At 41.6% G+C, this 21,240-nt stretch overlaps 4 protein-coding genes across 7 annotated transcripts; 1 reads left to right on the top strand and 3 right to left on the bottom strand.

Annotated features, from left to right (window-relative positions):
* Positions 1–1,648: 1,648 nt before the first annotated feature.
* On the bottom strand, positions 1,649–10,670 carry LOC117649660. 2 transcript variants are annotated; one of them, XM_034392603.1, is made up of 12 exons: positions 10,527–10,670; positions 4,461–4,671; positions 4,245–4,380; positions 3,949–4,169; positions 3,814–3,874; positions 3,591–3,719; positions 3,314–3,483; positions 3,065–3,242; positions 2,907–2,989; positions 2,766–2,832; positions 2,670–2,694; positions 1,649–2,585 (listed from the first exon to the last, which is right to left on the bottom strand). In XM_034392603.1, the coding sequence occupies exons 2-12, from the start codon at positions 4,487–4,489 to the stop codon at positions 2,551–2,553; spliced, it is 1,134 nt and encodes a 377-aa protein (XP_034248494.1). In that variant the 5' UTR covers positions 4,490–4,671; positions 10,527–10,670; the 3' UTR covers positions 1,649–2,550. The 2 variants fall into 2 exon arrangements, with proteins under 2 accessions (XP_034248494.1, XP_034248493.1); XM_034392602.1 differs by lacking the exon at positions 10,527–10,670 and adding an exon at positions 4,770–5,217.
* Positions 5,367–6,799, bottom strand: LOC117649528. The gene is made up of 3 exons (XM_034392401.1): positions 6,311–6,799; positions 5,709–6,221; positions 5,367–5,613 (listed from the first exon to the last, which is right to left on the bottom strand). The coding sequence occupies exons 1-3, from the start codon at positions 6,468–6,470 to the stop codon at positions 5,393–5,395; spliced, it is 894 nt and encodes a 297-aa protein (XP_034248292.1). The 5' UTR covers positions 6,471–6,799; the 3' UTR covers positions 5,367–5,392.
* LOC117649658 (meiosis regulator and mRNA stability factor 1) lies at positions 6,863–18,743 on the top strand. Of its 3 annotated transcripts, none has more exons than XM_034392598.1 (22): positions 6,863–7,052; positions 7,551–7,742; positions 7,824–8,180; positions 8,268–8,461; positions 8,544–8,687; positions 8,918–9,078; positions 9,238–9,361; positions 10,076–10,245; positions 11,431–11,552; positions 11,631–12,036; positions 12,106–13,861; positions 13,948–14,277; positions 14,354–14,509; positions 14,588–14,818; positions 14,894–15,097; positions 15,179–15,452; positions 15,532–15,633; positions 15,715–15,800; positions 15,892–16,041; positions 16,236–16,423; positions 16,504–16,652; positions 16,726–18,743. In XM_034392598.1, the coding sequence occupies exons 2-22, from the start codon at positions 7,718–7,720 to the stop codon at positions 16,776–16,778; spliced, it is 5,382 nt and encodes a 1,793-aa protein (XP_034248489.1). In that variant the 5' UTR covers positions 6,863–7,052; positions 7,551–7,717; the 3' UTR covers positions 16,779–18,743. The 3 variants fall into 3 exon arrangements, with proteins under 3 accessions (XP_034248489.1, XP_034248491.1, XP_034248490.1); XM_034392599.1 differs by lacking the exon at positions 6,863–7,052 and adding an exon at positions 7,065–7,159; XM_034392600.1 differs by lacking the exon at positions 15,892–16,041.
* Positions 18,744–19,500: 757 nt separating this feature from the next.
* On the bottom strand, positions 19,501–21,213 carry LOC117649661 (NADH dehydrogenase [ubiquinone] 1 beta subcomplex subunit 10). The gene is made up of 4 exons (XM_034392604.1): positions 21,001–21,213; positions 20,629–20,764; positions 19,996–20,144; positions 19,501–19,887 (listed from the first exon to the last, which is right to left on the bottom strand). Exons 1-4 carry the CDS (start codon positions 21,074–21,076, stop codon positions 19,769–19,771), a joined length of 480 nt encoding a protein of 159 aa, XP_034248495.1. The 5' UTR covers positions 21,077–21,213; the 3' UTR covers positions 19,501–19,768.
* Positions 21,214–21,240: the final 27 nt, after the last annotated feature.

Raw genomic sequence — 21,240 nt, 5'->3', positions numbered from 1 at the left:
GATGATGGCATGGCTCGCAGCGTTTGCCTGGTTTGCCGAATCCGTAGTCCTGGGGCCCGCGCCCCGTCCCACCTCGCGCGACACCGGACAGTTTAAAAGTGCTTTATAGACCCCAACGAGTAGCAGTAGTAGCCATCCAGTCGAAATAGACGGCAGTACTGCCCAGATTAGTAGGCAACACAGTCCCGCCCGCCCGCGCTCCCGCCACACCGCCGCCGCCTTGGTCGGAAGGGTTGCCTTTCTCAGCCTGCGCCTGCTTATCTCTAGACTTACTAGCCCTAGGCAAACTGAGATAGGCAACCCTTCGCACAGCGTTAACGAGTGGAAGAGCAAGACGAGCACACACATTTTCCAGTCAGTACACATTACTCCGTAGGCGTAGACTTCGTATCCATTGAGTGACCCCCACGCCAGCCTGTCCTGTAGGTAGCATCGAGAGCGTGCCTCGAAGGCGCTGTAGGCAGTCCCCGCGTGTGCTCTGCAGCGCTCTGCAGTCCACGCCAAGGCCTGGTACCTTGCGCAAACTAGCTTCGTCAAATTGGATTACGTCACCACCAATCCCTGCCGAGAGAGGAGAGGAGACTGGTTGACGCTGTCGCTGAGAAGACGCTGCCGCTGTCTGTGTTCGCAGGGGCGCGGCCTCGGCCTCCACCGCTGTCGCGACGCAGCTCGTTCCCCGCTGCGCCGCCCCTCGGCCGCGGCCCTGCGGTTTGCCCATCCCCCGGGGGCGGCGGGGGGCGGCGGGGGCGGCGGGCGGCCACCTGGCGGCCTGGGAGAGCGTGGAGGATCCCTAGGCAGCGACAGCGCGTCGCCGCGCCGCCGCCCGTCCGTGTCCACGCCCTCGCTGTCGCTGGACCTGAGCGACGGCGACTCCTCGCCGGACACGGGCCGCAAGCGGGTGCGGATCATCCGGAGGCACTGAGCATCTTCATCGCACCCGCCGCGCGCCACGCGCCGCCGGCGATACTCCGAGTCCGAGGGCCGCGCAGATACTCCGTGCGAGAGGGGGAAGGACCTTCTCCGCTCCGGGGATTTGCCCTCACCCCGCCACTCCGCTCGCACTCCTCGCACGCACGTGGAGCCCATAGTCCTTGGCGGAGTGAGAGAGTAGCTGTGATGTGTTAGTCCTAGTCACTACCTGCATATCGATGTCACCTCCAGTCCCTCATAGACTGTCGTAGGATTTCGTAGACCGGAGTGAAATGAGTCGCCCGTTCTCGTTCAAGGGCTGGGCACTGCTGCCAGGGCGACAGGAACCTCTCAGCAGTGCCAAGGAAGGTTCAGAGGCTGACAGTACCTGAAAATGCGGAGATGAGTTAGTTGTGCCGTTCTTGACCATCTATTAATTTTACCTTTCCATTGTTCATTATTTTTGTGTAATGTCACATTATGTTGTTCAGTGCATTCCACTTGATGATTGTTGTAAGAGCACCTATGCTCTATCCCTTCTCTCCTCTATTTTTGTATAGAAATAAATTTGTGGCCTACAGTTGGAAGAAATTTTGAGGGAATGTGTTTTTGAGAAACTGCTTTGTGATGGCCTGTAAATGTAATTAGTAGCACATTTCTTTATACGGACAAATTCATGGTGAGTGAGTTTGACATGTATTGGTGAAATGCAGAAGGACTGAAAATAATAAAAAGCATGTGAGATGATTGAAAATTTATTCACTGAATACTCAAAAATACCCCAGGTGTGTGTGTATTTCTTTGGCAAAACATACAGGACAAAAAAGTGTCAATTGACGCCACTTGATTTGATCATTCAAATGGACATTGTGCTTGAAATACAAGATTCACACAGATCCAGAATTCTTTTGAGGCATGAACAGATATGCTCTGCAAGATATGACAGGAAAGTTTTACACTGTATCAAAATCCTATAATTTTAGAACCCGAAAATCTATTGGTTGCATGCTAAGTACAACTCACGACAGACACAAACAATACATATACCTAATATGAATAAAAAAAGGCCCTTGTGGTTTGCACTTATTGTTGTACAAAATATTGTGAAAAATGGATGCATTGGCCACAAGTATTTAAATTCAAAGCAAATTTTAAATCCTATTTGAAATGGATTTAAAATATGTCACAAAAGATCACCATGATATGAGCAAAACTTCATTTAAATTGATATGCTAACACTGAATTGGTAACCATCACTAATTTTAGTAACCAAAAATGAAAAGACTGGACACTTTCTAGGCAAATTTCCAAAATTATGAAACTAGGCAATGATGAGATAGGCAAGAATTGCTTTGGAAGACTAACACCTAATAAATAGCTTGACAATACTTTTAGAAGTACTACTAGGTCACATTAAATTAAAGGTATAGTACTTAAAATTTAAAATATAAAATCTCAACTGAAACATTACTCAAATAAAGTTACAGTGTTAAAACAAACAAGATAATACAAAAACAACAAAACAAATATCACAATTGCAAAAACACAGAATAACAAACCAAAGAAGACCTCCCACTAATACTATACAGGTTGGTGTGTTTTGTGCTGTAAACTTGGAGGTTAAATAAGAAAGCTCACTAATTACACTACATAGTGAGTCCGCTGAAAGCCCTGAGCTGCAAGTGAAAAAAGAAGGTCAAGTTACAAAAACTTTTCAAGTCCTTTAAAAAATATTTGGTTGCAACCAAAAGAAGACTTACCAATGCTATTAAGAATAACATTGACCTGTAAAAGCAAAGACCAAAAATGAGATATGAGGAACATCAAAAACAAAGTGGTACACGAGGAATACTTACTCGCTCGTCATCCTTCCAATAAAACACATGGCATGTGAATTCTTTAGCGATGTTACAGCTCTCATCTCTGTAATTTAAAAGAATATTTTGAGAAAACATGTGTAGAAGAGGCAGAAATATTAACATTATTTAAATACTAACCCAGCAATGTACCCAAAGTAACCCTCTCTCTCATAACTGCTTCCACACGATGATATTTGCATGAATGTATGGCGCATTAGAGTCTAAGCAAACAGAAATAATGAAATATAAAGTCATTATTATTTAAATTATGGAAAGTTTGGACAGGGGACAGTTACCTTTCCACTGCTCTGGTTGACAACTCGCACATTCATTTCTTGGCATTCCAGTAGCACTGGTTGTAGCGGACTTCGTTCTTCTGCTTTGAAAATTGTTTCCACAGCCGTTTCAACGAGACTGAAATCACCCTTAGCACCGACTGGGACTGAACCAGCATACATAACAGGATATCCAGTCCTAAGACAGAAACACAACTGCAGTCTCCAAATCATAAAACAATAAAATAGTTTTAACAACAGAAATCATACCCTTTTGTAACCATAAATGAGTCGTTGGCAGGTTTAAGGTAAGGGCTTTTCTTATCTGAGTTGGTAGTAGTGGAAAACTGCAGTCGTTCCAACTCTGAAGGATCAGCGTTTGCTAATCTCTTGAGAAATTGTAAAGGAGGGTATGGCTTTCCAGAGTCTGGATGATTAGCCTGAAGAGCACAAGCAAACAAATTTTGTGATGAAACAGAACTGTATCAAGGCCAAAGCTCATGATCTTTGGGAAAAACTTGAAGAAGTATGCATTTTATGACTTCACCTTTATTATGCTCAATGTAGATGGCTGCCCTATGTTTCGACGCAATGCAGTGGAGAGTCGTCCCTTCATAGTTCCTAATACAACTTCACCATTTAATTCTTCAAGAACATCACCGATTGAAATGGATTCCTGCACACAAATGAAATGCAGTGTTCTCATGAAAAACAAACAAATTAGCTTCAGCTGTATGATGGTTCACCAATCTCAATCTTGGAATACCAACGTTTTCAGCTGCCACACCATATTCTCTTAAACCAACGATCACACCTTTTCCTCGAACAAAACTGGAATGAAAATGGACTAAAATATAACCAATTGATAAGGAATTTCAAAGAAAAAATATAAGTAAAATGCTCACATTACACAAATTCCAAGCTCTTTGCTTGGGACAAATTCAAATTTTTGCCTGGGTGGTATAAGCCAGCTTTCATCCAGAAAAAAAGAGTTGGTAATATCCAGGTGGAACACAAGCTGGCCAACCTGATGCATCACTGACAGTAAAATTTCACCTAGAATTTCATGAGCTACAATCGAATTTGTACTGTGGTACCATCTGGATGCTAATTGTTGGTTTGAAACCTGTAGAGCAAAATCATTGTTTAACCATACTGACATGTAGTTTGAGCAGGTGATTTTTAGAAGAAAGGTACTTACAATCATTTCAATAGGTTTAAAGAGACAGTGGTGAGAAAGGCATGTTCGAATAAGAAGACGCATGCGTCCAATATTGCTGGATACTTTGGAATCCTTCTTCACAGAGCTGACTGCATACTCATAACCAAATGTGGCTCTGAGACAAAATATAATAGACCAAATTATTTCATGTAAAAATATGAATAGTACAAGAAGGCATGGTGTAAACATATATACCCTTTGCGTTGATCTCCAAAAAATGACATCCAAGTCCAAACATCTCCCTCCCGACCAAAACCCAGAGGTGAGAGCTGAGGCTTCAGTCCCTTAGAAAGAACTTTTTCCAGAGACTCACAGAATTTGACTAGTTCCTCACTTTCATCAGTAACTGGTGTCTTTTTTGTTCCATCAGATCCAAAGTGTTTTTCAATTAGAGTACGGAGGTGTCCTGCATGTAAGAAAGTTAAGAGAGGTTAATATATTGAAGACAAAGCAAACAATTAGCCATGTAATCGCTGAACAGTAAAAAAAAAAAAAAAAACAGACCCTTCAGTTCTTTGATTAAGGGGTCGCTTACAGACATGTCAACAGAGTGATAAAGAAAGAAAGGTTGTTGTTTTATGATAGGCTGATTATAAAAATCATTGACAGATACTGGTTAAGAAAAATAGGGTTCAGTTGGATTGCCACTTGAAAAAAAAAAAATTCATTTGTTCACGGAAGTGGCTATTTCGGGCTTGAATAAACAAAGGACTTAAAAGGAGGAATCATTTTGACTTTAGGTTGGTCTGTGACAGCAGTCCACTTGCTTTGTTGGTCAACTAGCAGACAGCCTGCCTAAACATAAAGGGAGGGGGATGTGACTATTCGCAGGTAAATCTGCGAGTAGTCACAAGGGACCGGGAACTGAGCTTACAACTTGAAGATCGTAAACACAATACCGGCACCGAGCTTCGCGCATTTGAAGTACTTGATTTTCTGCAAAGTGTCAAAATGTCCACGAACGCATTGTCTTTTTCCTAGGGAGTCCTTGTCCACGCCGGATGGACAGGACCAGCCAGGGCCAAGACAAAGTGGCGGGGAAGTCCCAGGGGCATTCTGTGCGGCGTACGTTAGTTTGGTTGAATAAAGAGCATGTGTGGATGGGTGCGGAAGAGCCAGTTCTTTAATTAATTGCCCTGTTGGCGCCCGCGCCAGCTTGCGCCAGCTCGTCGTGGCTTGAGGGCGAGTGACAGGATGGCAAGCAGGTCTTTCTCCGAGGAGAGCAGGGTCGACGTCAAAGCGCCCGGGTCGACGGCCAAGAGCTTCTCCGCCAGGGCCGCCTTCTTGAAGCTCTGGTACCGGGCCGACACGTACTCCACCATGTTCCCTCGCGGTGGAGGAGCTCCCGCTGCGAGGAATACAATCTTTAATGTCGAAGTTCCTTGCGGGTCGTACGCGCTGCCGTAGGCCTCCACGTGGCGCTGTCTTTCCTGCGACGTTAACCTGGCTCATCCTGGACCTCGGACTCGTGCTGCACGTGCTGCACAGCCTCCGAGCTCTGGTCTCCCCCGAGAGTGAGCGTGGAGTCACCAACACTCAACACAAACTCGCCATCGTCAAGGACATCCCCGTCGACGTCCTCATCGAGGTCCTCGACGACAACGTCCTCGTCCTCTTCTGCCAGCAATGCGTCAGATGACGTCATTGGAACGACGTCGGTGCTCGTGAGGGCGGCATGACAAGCCGCGCACGCCGCATGGACCTGGACGGGGTGGACGGTGCTGTCCACCTGCAGGCTGGCGGCGGCGGCGGCGGCCGGGGCGGCGAGGGCCTCCCTCACCCAGTGGCGCAGGTCGGCGCCGACAGCGTCTCCCGCCCCCGCGTCGCCCGCCGAGAGGCGGTCGGCGTCGTCCAGCGCGGCCTCCTGGGCCTCCTCGGCCTCCTGGCCTTCGAGGAGGGACGACAAGCTCTCGGGGCCCGGGTCATTGATGGTGTCGTCGAGGAAGAAAAATAATTCTAGAAAAATAAATGAATAGGTAAGTTTGAAAGCAACGGCCGGCCGATTTGTAAACTTGGAGCTGACTCATGTCATCATGCCTGCTTACCCAGAGGCCTACTCGGACGATTTCTAATCAAAACGGCCACCCCGAGGACGACCGCCACGATGCAGTACAGCCATATCTCGATCAAGTAGCGAGGATGGGACTGCACCGCGACAAGCAAGCTCGGTGCCCATTGACGCGATAAACGCCATGGCATGGTCATTCATGGTAACGAGTTACAACGCCCACGCCACTGTGGACTGCTTTGGACCCTTTGGACTTGAAGATAATTCGAGACCCGAGCGCGCCGCCCCTCTGAGCGGTGGCCATTGTTGCCATGAGCCTCGGAGGAAGAATCCCAAATGTGCTGTATTCTCAATTAGAAGTGGATTCCAAATTAGTTTCTTAGGTCAGCAGAGGGACGTTGCACAACGCGCAGTGCCAATTAAGTGGAAGTCGGAACGTTGTTCGAGTCCGCAGAGTCCAATCCAAATGGTCAGAGCGTCAGAGCCATGGTCAGTGCCAGTTTGAATTTTCCCGCTTAAATATCTCCAGCTGGTCTCTTCCGCGCTCTTCCGTGACTGTACTCCCCCTCCTCTAGTAGTGCCAGTGCTCGAGATTGAAAGTCTTTACAATTTTAGTCTGTGCTAAGCTCTCACATTTTACAATTTGAACAGGAAAACGAACTTTCTAATTTTTTTTAAAGAAAAGGGAATTATGTAAATGCGATTTTGATTGATTTTGTCTTTAGTTGAGTAGAAATGGATAAATATGAAATCAATATGACCTGTTACTTCCAATCAGGGTAAGAGATCTGCGTCCAATAATAAACAATGAAGTGAAGTTGTGATTTCTCTCCACTTGTTATCAGTTTATATTTCTCAATAACTTTTCGTGATTATCATTACTTAGGTTAGTTTGGAATACCTTTTATTTTATGAATATCAACAGTGGTTCTTTTGTTGTTACACCTCAACAATATTCTTCAATTTCAAAATGTTTGCTCATTGCTAGTAACTTATTTCCCTCGCGTTAAAAATTTGAACAGCGATTAATTCGTTGTTTTGGCATTAATCAATCTACATGGGATATCGAATAAATGGTACGAAGTCATGGTAGCAATTGTCAAAGGTTCAGCTAACCTTAATTTGTAGGTTAGTGGTAGTGGTAGGGAGATGCCATACATGTACTCCATTTCGTCAACTGCAGTCCCAATTTCGATACAAAATATTTTCCAAGCGCAAGTTGTGGTGTGTAATGTTTCCTGACTGTTTTAAAGTTGACGGGCCGTTTTTCTTTGCAGATGGAGTTGAAAACCTTGTGTTTGATCCATGACTTTCTAGTCGATCAAGAGTTTGATTTTGATGTTGATTGCATCAATTAATGACCATCTAGTGAGGAAGAAATCAAAGGGATGAGTGTATATAGACAATCAATTACAAATTACCTCATAATTTTTAAAATAGGACGATGGAGAAAAAGAATAAATCTAGAGGTAGGCATCGTGGTCAATTATTCCCTCTAATGAATTTCTCTGTTTTGCTGTTATTTATGCTAAGTGTTTGTTTGTTTCCAGTTGCAAGGAACTTGCTGGGCACTGAAACAATGGAGATGAAGTATTACAACAATTATGGGTTAGAAGGTGGGGAGTTTGGATGTTCCATTCCTACTAGTCTTTCTTCATCTGATTCTCCCCCAAAACTTCCTTTCCGTTTCCCACCACCCCCTTTCTTTGCATCAATTCCAAGAATCTCATCTAATAGTTTATCATTTGAACAAGGAGAGTCAGATAATTCACTAACAACAGGTAGTGCCTCTGATATTGAAGACAATTCAGACAGCCAGTCTGACGTAGCAGGTTTAGGTTGCTCAAGTATTACTTTAGGAAATGACCATGGATCTCAATTTCGACCAAATGCGAAAAAAGAATCAGGTTTGTATGTTTTCACTTAAATAAATTTTCACTTGATTTCACTTTTACTGCGGTTATTAATCTTATTGTCCCAACGTTTTCTTTCAGGAAGCTTATCTGACACTGGCTTTGGTGGAGTTTCTGGAAGTAGTAACATTAAAATGCGATCTTCCCCAGTTCCTATTCACCAACCAATACATGCAATAAGAGGTTATGAAAGTGATAGCAGTCCTGCTGGGCTTCGTTCTCAGGCTAATCATTTGCCACCCATTGGAGTGTTCTGGGATATTGAAAACTGCCAGGTATTATGTTGCTTGGCTTAAACTAAAGAACATTTTGCATTGGCACGCCATGTCCGTTACTGAAATTACTCTCTAATTGCAGGTACCCAAAGGGAGGTCAGCTGTTGCAGTAGCTCAGCTCATAAGAGAAAGGTTCTTTGATGGTAGGAGAGAGGCTGAATTTTTAGTTGTCTGTGATGTCAAAAAAGAAAATTCTCAAATTATTTCCGAGCTGAATGATGCTCAGGTAAGCAAAGAAAGAAAAAAATGGAAGCGGTTTCAATGTGAAACTCTGTGTATTAAGGAGATGATGACAAAAAAGGCCGAGTCTGTAACTCATTATTAAAAGTTGAGCTGCTGTTCCTTTTGATCTTGAGAATGATGATTTGACTGCGATATTTCTGATCCTCTCTTCCTGTATACTGTTGGTTAAACAAGGAGTCATTCACAGTACTAACAGCATCATTTACTTTTCAGGTAAATCTCATTCACGTATCTGCAACATGTAAAAATGCTGCTGATGAAAAGTTGCGCCAAGCAATCAGAAGATTTGCTGAAATATATGGAAGTCCAGCTGCTATAATTTTAATATCAGGAGATGTTAACTTTGCTGCAGATCTTATTGATTTGAGGCACAGGTACAATTTCCAATAGTTCTTTTTAGAATGCTATGATAAAATCCTATTAGAATAAATCTCTTTAAAATAATTTTGCCTATAGTGTCAAATGAGGTTTCATTGTAAATGCCTTTCAATTGGTAAGAGCACTAAAAGACTAAAATTATTTTACATTTGCAGAAAGAAGATTCATGTTATTTTAATTCACAATAGTAATACATCAGAAACACTAATTTTATGCGCAAACGAACACTATAATTTCAGCAATCTTGTTGAAAATTTGCCTCTCCGAGGTGCATTTAAGGTAAGCAAAACTCATTATTATGATTGAATTTTGTTCTCATCGGGTGTGTGGTGCCTAGATCTTTAGCTGTCTATTCATTTCTCAGATGCAATCTGACTGGTCCTATAGTCTCTCCTCTCTGTAGCTGGAACTAAAACCCATCATCATTTACACTCACAACGTACAGTTTCCCTGTAGCCAATAGGAGCCATTATTTGAGTAGTTTAGAAACCTATTATTTGGGGTAGATATTGATTAACCCTCAGCAATGAATTCATCTTCCTATGTACAATGGCAAGAAAATAATTGACGAAACAGATTGTGTTTTATTATTGAACCTGTACCCTGCTGTTACTGGTTATTTTGTTTCCATGCCCACATAATTAAAGATAATAACACAAAACCAACCTAAAATTTATTGGTTACAAGAGGGAAACGGTAAACCTTTTCTTCAGAGCATATCTGACACGCCAGTCCAAACTATACCAAAGTATTTCTTTTCTCATTGAGGTTACTGACTTTATACTGATGAATTGATCTAAGATAAGGGGAAGATATCTCAGCAGAGACAAACAGGTTTTCTCAAAAATGCAGGATTTAGGAGACACACATCCTTCACTATATGATACACTCAGAAATAAAAATAACTTGCATTACATGTCTGCATACTTTGTCTCTTTCATCTCATCCAACTAAAACATATGCATAGTATCATAAATTTACTTTCCTTTCCAGTCAGGGAACCAGCCAATGGAAGTCATTGTGTCAAATCTTCCTCAAGACAAAGACTTAAGCAAAGTGAAGAACCGACTTAAAAAGTTGTCCGACAACTGTGGCGGACGTGTGGGACATATCATTTATGACCGAGCAGTCATTCGATTCCCAACTGTAGAATTTGCATCAAGGTGAGTCTATTTAGCTGCACGTCTGGCAATTACTTTTTGAATGATGACAGCTGCTTCTTGCTCTATCCTTCATTCAACATCTGCACTTATTTCATTTATCCTTCATAATAGTAAGTATTGTTGCATTAGAAATGGTAGGTTGTCTTGTCTTTATGAAATGCTCTTGGCTTATGAAATGTTTCTCCTAAATCAGCCTTTGTTTTCAAAGACATGTTCATTCATTCATCCAGTCTTCTATTGGTAAATTAATCTAAGTTGTCACCATGCCAGTTTTTACTTACCTTATTTTGTGTTTTCACTTCAATTTCTCATGGTGTGCTTGTTGAGTTGATGGCTTGCGGCTGCGGCAGCGGCAAGAGGGAAATTTGAAAACAAACGAGGAGAATCTTCATTCAACTGTCAGATCAGTGGAACAGGTGGCACCGCCTTCTTTCATTCAAACAGCGGCGCGAATTAATTTGAATGAGTATTTGATAACCAATATTTTGAGTGTTCAACCAAGTTCTTTTTGCCTAACGATGTTTTAACTCATTTTACTTTATCAATAATGTGTGCTTGAGTGGGCAACTAAACGTGGTCATTTTAATAATCTCAAATGAGCTGTAGTCTTGGTTACACGCGTTCATTGGCCAAACAGGCCGCAAAAAAAAACAAAGAAACGAAGGCTGTCAAGAAAGGGGGAGAATAAGAAAAGAAGACTGTGACGTTGTCACGAGCCGGCAGTTTGTTCAAGATCTTCTGCTGAAGCACATGTCTCGCTGATCTCTTTATGGATGGAACTATGGCCGTCTCTTGAGGTACCCAGTAGATGAAATGGGGAGCGAGTTGGTCGCGCGTGGTTAGCGAATGTTAATGTGCCATTGGGCATTAGAAGTTGGCCATGGCCTCTTGCGCTCGTCGCTTGGCGGCCTGACCAGGCCTGACAGCACCTGACAGCGTGCACGAAGGAGAAGGAGACGGTGCCGGTCATGCCTCTCGTCCAACCAGCTTAAGTGTTCGACTAGCCGCCGAGGCTTGCTTGCGGATTCATCCTCACACATCTCTCGTCTGAAGTGCGAGATCGGTTTCCGAAGCGCTGTCAGCCCTTGATGTCGTTTGGGGAGAAGATTGCCTGTTCATCCACTGCATTTTGGGTGGGTTAATGATCTCACATGGTGTCATGGTCATGCATTTGTTTGCTTGCAGGGCCCAGAAGCGCATGGATGGTCAAGACGTTTTGGGCAATAAGATTTTTGTAAGCAGACCTCAGAAGGCCTCTGTGAAGGATCAGGAGTCACCGTTCAAATCACTTTCTGACCGTCAACGAGGTGAGTGCTGCTTCAAGTTCATTTGTGCTGGTTCTCTTCTTTATTCGAGGTCTTGACTATGAAATTTTGTTTTGTCAGTGAAACGGACTAATCATCGATTCGGCGAAGAGTTTAGAATTTCGAATTTGCCACAACTGTCTGAGCCTGTGCAGTATCCTCAGACTTGCCTCTCGAACTTGAATCAAGGAATGTATCTTTCAAAAGGCTTTGGCAACTCTTCTAAACCAGATGCATCCTCTAATACTCTGGGTTCATCTGTGGCACCAACTTCTTTGGTGTCAGCTCCATCAGCATCTGCATCACTTGCTCATTTTAACATAAATCAGACTGGAATTGGTTCTGCCAACTTTTATCGGAACACTCCACCACCCAGAATAGTTCTTGGCAATGTTACATCTGGAGTGTCTGGAACAAGCCAGACATTGAACTCATCACTCCTAAATGGGTGGCACCATGGAAGTCTTGGTGCTTCTATGTCTGCAGCGTAAGTACTCCATTACTGTTTGTTGTCTTACTTGTCTAGTGTGGTTCCTGCAGTCATTTCTGTTTGCAGGTTACCTCACCCAGAAGTTGGGGGAACCCTTCCATCAGCTTATGCCAAAGTTGCCCATTCTCACCAGCAACAGCCCAATGACCCAAAGCAGCTTCTGCTATCACAACAGCTATGGCAAGGATCGTCCTCACATTCCAGTGCTAAGGTGGATGCTACTTCTTTGCAAATGGCATCACAATCTCTCTCGTTTCTTACGGCCAGCCTTCCTAACTGTGGCACTGGAGACTTCAACCCTGATTTGTGGAAGCATTTAAGTGAGCTACCGAAGGTGAAATCTGAAACTCATGGCTGGGAAGATGTGTCAATGGGATTGCAGGCACCCACTGTTTCACCATTGAAAGGCTGCACTGCTCCTCAAACCCGTACTCCATCACCATCTGGCCTGTCGTCAATGTCAGCACAGATCCACATTCCACCGAGTCATTCTCAGACTGGCGCTGGAGATGGCCTTCAATGGACCAGTCATGCAAGTTCTAATGGTGCTGGTGCCCTACCCAAGAGTCGCACCCCTTCCCCTTACTCGCTGAGTGTGGATCAGTTGTATCAGTCTCAAGTTAATCGTCGACCTTGGGGTAATGTGACAAAGACAAGCCCCGTCTTGGAAATGAAAGAGCCTGAGAGGTATTTCAACCCCATCAATAACTCTCAAGCCCGGCAGCCTTGTCAGGGGACCAGTGGCCCTGTGGAACTGCAAGTTACCAACTTGGATCAGAACATGGATCCAAAAGAAATGAAGAGGATTCTTCAAGCAGTCTTTAGAGAGCATGTTTCAGTTTTATACATTTCAGTATTTGTGCAGTCAGACGGTAATTTAGCAGCAACCGTGAGGGTGCCATCTCTGCAAGATGCTCAATATGCTATCTCTCAGTTGCATCGCAAGAAAGTTGGCTTCAAGCGTATTCAAATTGCGTATTCTCAGACAGGACCCACTATCAATCCAGCTCTAATTCGCTCTCAGATTGTATCACTCCTTCAAGATGTGCCTGGTCATCGTCTTCCTCTCTTCAAATTTAGAGAGATGTTCGAAAACCGATATCTTTCAACCATCAGTGTGTCTGATATGTATAAGCTGAGGGATGTATGCCTGGTCAGTGAGGAGCCTAATGGGCGCATGGTATCTCTCAATCCTCAGCACCGAAACACCCCGTCACCTCTGCTGGCCGGAGGGTCACAAGACGGCCAAGCTGCCATGGAGTTGCCTTTCTGTCCTCAGCATTACCAAAAAGCCAACACTCAAGATAAAGGTTGGGCGGAACAGGAACTTGCAACGCTTCCAAACGTCAGTATTGGCTTGAAAGTATTCACTCAACGAGTTCATAGCCTTCTCCAATCTCATAGTGGAAGTCTGCCTTTGCCAAGTTTTGCCCATTGTTATGGAGCTCAATTTGGGCCATTAGAAATTGAAGAATCTGGTGTCCCTCTAGAACACTTGGTGTCCTGTGTGTCTGGAACAGAACTTTATCAAGGTGTGGGCTGTGTCAAGTATCTACGATGGGCAAGTGGAGGTGAAAATGACACATCTAATGATACCGATGGAAGTTCTGTTGTGTCAAATGTTAGTCCACCTCTTGCTGGTCCATTAGCTCTCTTCTCCAGGGAGTTGGTTGATCTTCTGAAAACTGCTCCCAACTGCCAAATCTCATTCAACCGCTTCATTCCTGCCTATCACCACCATTTTGGACGCCAATGTAGAGTAGCAGACTATGGTTACACTAAATTGATGCCATTGTTGGAAGCCTTGCCTAATATAGTACAGGTATGTGATGTTGACAATTCATGTCAAATTTCTGTTTTCTTCCCACATTTAACCATTGTTCTTTTTCTTTTCTTTTTTGTGGCTAGGTTCTTGGAGAAGGTAACAAGCGCATGGTTACTTTGTCTCACCGTGCTCAGGTCAGGCGGTTTACTTCTGATCTGCTGAGAGTATTGAAGGCTCAGTACAGTAAACAGGTTACCCTGTCGGAATTTCCTGTTGCTTATCAACGTGTTTTGAATCGTTCCTTTGAAGTTGTTAACTATGGAGTGTGCACTGTTGAAGACCTGTTGGCTGAGGTTGCAGAAACCACAGTATTGGTGTCTTCGATCCCCAATTCTAATGATGTTCTTATTGCTATCCCTAAAAGAGAGCAGACTCAAGAGGAAATGGAGAAAACTAAGCAGTTTGCTTTTGAGGTTCAATACTTTTCTGTTAAAGTCACTTAAGATTGTTATCATTGACTTCATGTAACTTATACTTTTGCTTGCTTAGGTCCTTCAACTACTTCGCTATGCTCCACAGTGCAGCATGGATTTTAGTAAATTTATTCCTTATTACCATCATCATTTTGGGAAGCAATGCAGGGTTTCTGATTACGGTTTCTCCAAGCTCATTGAACTTTTTGAAGCAATTCCTGATGTAGTTAAGGTAAGCAGTTGTGTTGCTTAGATGTTGTAATCTTACAGCCATTCAACTTGTTTTTTACTGCTTTACTTACTTTTGTAGGTTTCGGAAGGTGAAGAGGGTGAACGCAGAGTCCAATTAACACTGGATCAACGTTTAAGAGTTCTTGGGGATCTAGTTGCTGCAATTGTTCAGGAATCAGGAAATGCCCTTATGCTCATCTCTGATGTATCTGAGAATTTCCTCCTGAGTTCAGGATATGCTCTTCGCCCAGAGGACTATGGTTTCAATTCTCTTGAAGAGCTGTTCAGTGCAATTCACTTTGCAGTTAAGGTATAACTTACCAATATGTTTTAGATTGCTGATAATTACTGGCTTTGGCTTCTAACATTTGTTTATTGCCCTCAGCTTCGCGTTACTTCCTCTGGAACATGTGTGGGCCTGGTTGACCAGAATCATCTACTTTCCATTCGCCAAAATATTCGATTCATATTGTGGTCTCACGAAGATTGCCAAATGACTGCATCACAATTTCAAGAATTGTATTCTCAGAACATTGGTGGGAAATGCAACTTTGATGATCTTCAAAGAGATTTGAATAATATAATTGAGGTTGGTGATCATTTCTATGGAAAACCATAAATAACTTTATTCAATTGCATTGACACTCATTTTGCTCCTTCTTTCAACTAGCTGGTTCGTGATTCTGATGGTGTGGTCAAGTATATTGGACTGAAACCACTGCAGGTTTTGGCCCGCAATGTGTACTATCTGCTCCAGGAGTCAAATGGGCAAATACCACTCTCCTCGTTTGAAGCAAACTATATCCAACGATTTGGAAAGGCGGTGCAGCCAGCCCAATACAATTACTCCTCTGTCTGTGCTCTTCTACAAGGGCTGAATGACATTTTCAGTATTAAAGGAAAGGGTCAACGACGCTTTCTTGTTTTGAAAAGTAGTAATGATGGTAAGATAGGCATGCATGTTTCTTTCAGAATTTCCCTTGTATCTTTAATACTCTTACTCATGGCAGTTTCAATTTTCAGGAATTGGGTTAAATCTTCCAGATAACTCTAGAGTGTCAACTGACAAATTGTCGGAAGCCTTTGATTTCACTTCTCCGAAGAAAACCTTTAATTCATTTTCAGGTAAGTCAAGACTTTTTATTGGGCATTGTGACTTCACCCACACAGGCTCATGTGTTATGGCCTTTTTTCTCTTTTTTTCAGAGGGCGGCTCCAAACTAGGGGAATCTCCTGACACTGTTTTGAAGAAATTAATTAGGAACTTGTCAAATCAAGTTTCACCTGCCAAGGTAACTTGTTTTGCGATTTCATTCTAGGAGACCTTTTTGCCTTGCTTTCTTTTTCTATATTTTGCTTCCTTCTTGCTTTGTGGGGAAACAGCAACGTGCTTCTGGAGAACGTGCTTCAGGGCATCAAGGGTATCGTCCTCTTGGGTTTGCTACAAGTCAACAGCCGCTTCACTTTAACAGTAACCATCACTTTGCATGGGGACCTCCACAGCCATCAAATGGTGGCCTCTCTTCTTTCACGGTACTATTGCACCATTGTGCTTTGCTGATTTGTGAAATGACTATGCAAGCTTTTTCTATTTCTGCTTATTTTTGTATTAGTGTTTGTTTTTACATCTAGGGGCTTTTTTCCCCTATATAACCATTCGTCATCTTTTCTGCCATGCCCTTACAAGCCTCTGTCCCTTTTTTGTTAACTTGTAACTTAATTTGCAGGTGCCCATCTCCATCCCACCTTGTTCATTGGATTCACCAACCTCTCTGTCGGGCTTCAATGGGCTGGAGAGCACTAGTCCACCAAGTCCTCGTGCTTCTTTACCCATGGTTCAACCGCCCCACCCTTCTGAGTTACCAATGCCTCGGTTAGCTCTGACATCTCCCATTTCATCAAATGCTAATAATGGGTTAGTTTCTTATTTTGATTTTCTTCTTATATTAGTGATGTGGCAAGGTCTCATGAAAGTAACTCTGTTTGTGGTACTAGGGCTCTGAATTCAGCTTCTGGGGCAGTTGAAAATGCTGATATGAATGTGAGTAGTGGTCAGACTATTCCTGAAGGGGCGACTGAAAGTACCCGTGATGGAGTTATTAACTCAGGTCAAAATGGAAGTCCCGCTGCTGGTCGTGCAAAACGTGAGTAAATTTGGCGATTAAATGTTGTATGTTTGGGCTAGAATGTCTCTTGATTCTTTAAACTTGATTTCAGGAAAGCAACGGCTTGCTATTCAGTTCACTTCTCCTCTTGTCCCTATCCAATGAAAAGTCACTAATGTTGTGGGGCTGAGTGCTGCTGTGATATATTATCGTGATAATGCAGTTATGCCAATTGTGAAGGCAGACGATAAGACATCTAGTTGTGCAGATTTTTATAGTTGCAAAGCAAAATCATTGTAAGACTTTTTTTTTTCCTCTACTGCGTCCCACTTGTATTGTTTTAAAGGTTTGAGCAAATGAGGAAGGATAGATGGAGGCATTGTTCTCCTTGTGTTTTTTTCTTTTAATGAATGGGGGTGGGGGAGGGGGGGGTAATAACTTGTCTCAGATTGTCGTTTTTCGCACTTCTTGTGTCTGGTATGTTGCATAGCAAGTTCTGAAATTTGATGGGTTATTTTCTTAATTATCTTTAAGTCTTTTTGTACTTATTGTTACTCACACTTATTGGTACTCATCCATGCATGTTATGTTGGAGTGAGGTTCAAAAGGCAGATGGTGAAACTGTTAAGATAGGTAGCCTATTTTCTGTTCAGTCATTTTTGTTGTATATTGATTAGTGCTTTTTTTTTTGGTGTAAGTATCCTAAGGTATACCTGCATGAACAACAACCTCATCGACTATTTTGTTTGTTTAGAATGCTTTGTCTTAAGATGGTCGCATGTATTTGATTTTTTCAACATTGGCTAAATTATTTCTAGTGTCTCTTTCACTTGGTCCTTTTAAAATTTTGTCTCTGCAGAAGTACTTTTTGATTTCTCACTTTAAAATCAAATTTGTAGGCAGTCTTGTGAGAATTTAGTTTGGAGACAACAAATTATGATTAATAGTTAAGGGTTATGAGTACACTGGAAAAGCATTCCCTCAATTCCTGAATCATGGTATAATGAAACTGCCTTTTCATTTTTCAATGAATGTTTTCTTGAAGACTTCTATTCCTTTGAGATTTCTGTTGTGTATGAAGTGTCCAATTGTGTTTATTGAGAGCTTTATCCTTGTTAAAGAATTTTGAATCCGGGACAATATGGTGATAAATTTGATGTAAATTTAGTGCAAGGGGGGATATGAATGAAATTAATGCTCTTGTTGAAAGAGCTTAGCTCATTTTATTTTTTCATGCCTTAATTAGAAACTGGACTGTGGATACTATCATACAATGTTTTTACTATTTATGTATCTTTTTTTTATTTAGAAAGAAAGGATCGTGTTCTTGTTATGTTGCCATAACAGTTTCAAAGATCAGTTTTCATTTTAAATTAAGAAGTAATGTGGACAAGTTCATAACTTGTTGGAGTCCTTTTAGGTGGTTTCTGTATAGTTTTCAGATTACAGATAGATGTGACTTGTAGAAACATGCCTTTTATCTCTTCTGTGGTACAGACATGGTTGCTGTGATTAAGTAATTAGTCTTTAAAATTTCATGCATTATTGACATGGTAGAGGGAGACTTCTGTAAGCTTTGATGTGGATGGGTTGTACTGCATTATCATTTTCATCAACAAATTTATTTGGAAATTTGGGTTTTTGCTCCAATTTTCTTGATGTTGATGTTTTTAACTTTTGTTGTGATGTAGTCTCCTCAGTACCCAGTGTTATGTGTTATTACAGGGCAACTATGAATTGTTGGAATTGTACTTTATGAAAATGACTTGACATGTATCAAAGGCTTTTGTGAACATTTCAGTTGTCTGAAAATTGTGCCAGCACAATTTTCATGAAGCAAGCTCCCTCTTTCCATTTAGATAAAACTTGTCAATTATTGTCTTGAGCTTTACAAATTTGATAATTCATGTCTTGTATGAATATGTTTCCATTCCTTCACTAGGTATGGGAATTTTGTATCGCTTTAAATTGAGTACGAGGAAGATACATGAGTTTTGTTCAAGTACCTGACAAGTAATTGTAATGATTTCTTCCACTATTTACATGTACCATTGTTTTTAATCTATATTGTGGTGTACATTTGATTTAATGTGGGCTTGCAAACTTTTATTAAATGTTTCTTTATAACAATCTTTTTCTTTTATTATTATTCAATCTATTGCCACTCTGGACAAGCTGTGAGCATTACGTAATTACAAGAAACAATCGAGTATTTATGTCTTGTTATGCTTGCCAGTGATTTATCACATTCACATGTAATATTCAAGTGGTTACCTGACCTTCCAGGAAGTGTTGTGTCAGCAGACCTAAGACAATGTACTTACCTTAGAAGTTCTGAAGTATGTTTTCGTAATCCTGTTTGTCGAAGTAATGTGTATCCTGCATCAGTCGTGAGCGAACTTAGGCATACATTTGGTGTCCATGATTTTTTTTTATGGCAACTATGGTCATAGTTGCTGAAACCTCTCTGTTTACACAGTGTATCAGGAGGAATTGGCCTGGTTTGATGTCTTTATACTACAAAGACTTCAGAGCGCTCACTCTTGGTAGCTGCTTTAAGGACAAATCAAGCTTTGAAGAGTTTCAGGTAAAATCCAAACCTTTTACTTCTTTGTTGAATGATGTGGCAGATTTTGTAACTGATACTAGATGTTTGTGCCAACTTAAGATTGAAAATATAGGGGTCTTTACTTGTACAAGTCATGCTCAAAGCATTCAAGTGGTCGGTGAAAATTGAACAACTACATGTATTTTCTTCAATTGTTTTGTTTTCCAGTATTATGTCATGCCTTCAGGAATTGTGTTTTTTTTTTTTGTAACTTTAAATTTATGATGAGATAAATGGATGTATGAAAATATACTTGTTTGTCATTTAATACCCAAGTAACAGTTTTCACATGATTTTTATTAACAGTGCAGTACACACCAGGCTGCGTTTTATTTACAACAGGAAATATACCTTCAAATTAAAATCTAATGACAGTAAACTCAATCTTGTACCCTAGTCAATCTACAAATGCTATGTACAAAGTTCCATGAAAATGAGCAGGGTCACCTCTAGTCCAGGAAAGAATTTTGAAAGTATTTCCAAAGTTGCTGCCATTGTAGAAAATTTAGGATACACAATTGAAAGTCCTACAGCATATGATGCTTACTTACTCCTCTTTGGGACCCATTCCTGATCCAACTTTTCCATAGCGACGCTCCCAGATCAAACGGTGCTTCTCCTTCATATAGACTTCTTTTGATGAAGGTTTAAATCCCATATCACCATCTAGTATGGGCACACAAAGATAAATAGCATTTAATAAAAGGCAAACGTTTCAAAGGGAAGCAGTGGCATTAGATCTAATGAGAAAACTAGCAATGACAATTATCTTACATTTGCAGAAATAATTTCCTGCGGCCTCTTGATACATGTCCCAAAGAGGCTTGCATTCTCTTACAGCGTTTTCGTCTTGCCCCCCATGGTATCGGACACAGAATTCACTACGCTGACGCAAAATTGAGACAATTTGTCCATCAACAGCCCTGTGGAAAAATAAAGTGTAATTAATTCAGAGTAGCATTGAGCTATAAGTCTTGTTTAATTTATATCCCTTAGGAACAGGCTACAAAAACCAGACTGACAATGAACAATAGGCTGGGGCAACCAGCATAATGATCAATAAGAGAAAAAATAACAGAATGGATAGATAATCTACGGGAAAACATTGTTGGAAATTCTTTGACAGGAACGCAGGAAAGTTCTCAGTCTAAAATAATCAAGAATAAGGATGGAGTTTCTATAAAAAAAAAATAGAATTTCTGAATCATAATCTACAAAGTACGAAAAACATTTCTCTTACATGCCTAAGATTCAAATTTGAAACTGTCACTGAAAAAACTACAATCAGAAAATGCCACCAGAGAAAACTTTGCCAGTGCATGAATATTAAAAGGATAAAAATTACAAGGTGCCATGGAAAATTTCAATAAGTATGGCAAGGAAAGGTACGATTTTTTTATCACTTACATGTCTCGTTCAAGTTGTTGGTCTGCTTCAAAGATGCAAACTGGATCATCGGTGTAACATTGGTCGACTGTGGGAACTCGAGGGTATTTCCTGTGATACCAATAGTGCTTCTGTTGATTCGGCGTGACTATAGTTTCTGCAAAAGGTAATCGACCAAAAGAAAATGTTAACAGGGAAATAAGGCCGAGTTACTTGTTGGTGAGGTTAAGTGAAGAGTGCGATCATCGGTCACAACAAAAACATAGCGACCATGATTCACGGAGACATCTCGGTGAACAAAAGCATGATAAATACTAGAATCGCATCAAGACATTCAAAATAACCACAAATATCAAACGTTCAAAACATGACAAAAATAGAGAAATTAGTTACCTCTCCACCATGTCACAGGTCCATCCACAGCTCGACCGAAAGCGTTAATAAACTTCAAAAACGTCGTGTCTGCCATCGTTTTCTTGGAACTTCTTAATAACACGATTTAACAACCCCGGGGCAGCCAAATATTGCTAAAACCACAACACCGCAGAAACAACCTTCCTCCATCCAGCTGAGCTGCGGGAGGACGGAAGGTAAAGAAGGGGAATTCAACCAACGAGGCTACGATTGGTCGGT

This window comes from Thrips palmi, unplaced genomic scaffold, assembly GCF_012932325.1.
Source record: "Thrips palmi isolate BJ-2018 unplaced genomic scaffold, TpBJ-2018v1 HiC_scaffold_4, whole genome shotgun sequence".
Lineage (NCBI taxonomy): Eukaryota > Metazoa > Arthropoda > Insecta > Thysanoptera > Thripidae > Thrips > Thrips palmi.
Note: the sequence above shows the minus strand (reverse complement) of the source record. Positions and strands in the feature narration are given on the sequence as shown.

Bases quoted from the DNA above. Each gene is read 5' to 3' on its own strand.
- LOC117649660 (XM_034392602.1), bottom strand. From the start codon at position 4,806: ATGTCTGTAAGCGACCCCTTAATCAAAGAACTGAAGG. The intron at 4,672-4,769 runs GTCTGTTTTTTT...TCTTACATGCAG, and splicing joins CTTAATCAAAGAACTGAAGG to GACACCTCCGTACTCTAATT. The intron at 3,875-3,948 runs GTGAGCATTTTA...TTTTCATTCCAG, and splicing joins GAGCTTGGAATTTGTGTAAT to TTTTGTTCGAGGAAAAGGTG.
- LOC117649528 (XM_034392401.1), bottom strand. From the start codon at position 6,470: ATGACCATGCCATGGCGTTTATCGCGTCAATGGGCACCGAGCTTGCTT. The intron at 6,222-6,310 runs GTAAGCAGGCAT...TTATTTTTCTAG, and splicing joins TCGTCCGAGTAGGCCTCTGG to AATTATTTTTCTTCCTCGAC. The intron at 5,614-5,708 runs GTTAACGTCGCA...TATTCCTCGCAG, and splicing joins CGAGGTCCAGGATGAGCCAG to CGGGAGCTCCTCCACCGCGA.
- LOC117649661 (XM_034392604.1), bottom strand. From the start codon at position 21,076: ATGGCAGACACGACGTTTTTGAAGTTTATTAACGCTTTCGGTCGAGCT. The intron at 20,145-20,628 runs GTAAGTGATAAA...ATTTTTCCACAG, and splicing joins CAACAACTTGAACGAGACAT to GGCTGTTGATGGACAAATTG. The intron at 19,888-19,995 runs GTAAGATAATTG...TGCCCATACTAG, and splicing joins AGGAAATTATTTCTGCAAAT to ATGGTGATATGGGATTTAAA.
- LOC117649658 (XM_034392598.1), top strand. From the start codon at position 7,718: ATGGAGAAAAAGAATAAATCTAGAG. The intron at 8,688-8,917 runs GTAAGCAAAGAA...TTTACTTTTCAG, and splicing joins CCGAGCTGAATGATGCTCAG to GTAAATCTCATTCACGTATC. The intron at 14,278-14,353 runs GTTCAATACTTT...TTGCTTGCTTAG, and splicing joins CTAAGCAGTTTGCTTTTGAG to GTCCTTCAACTACTTCGCTA.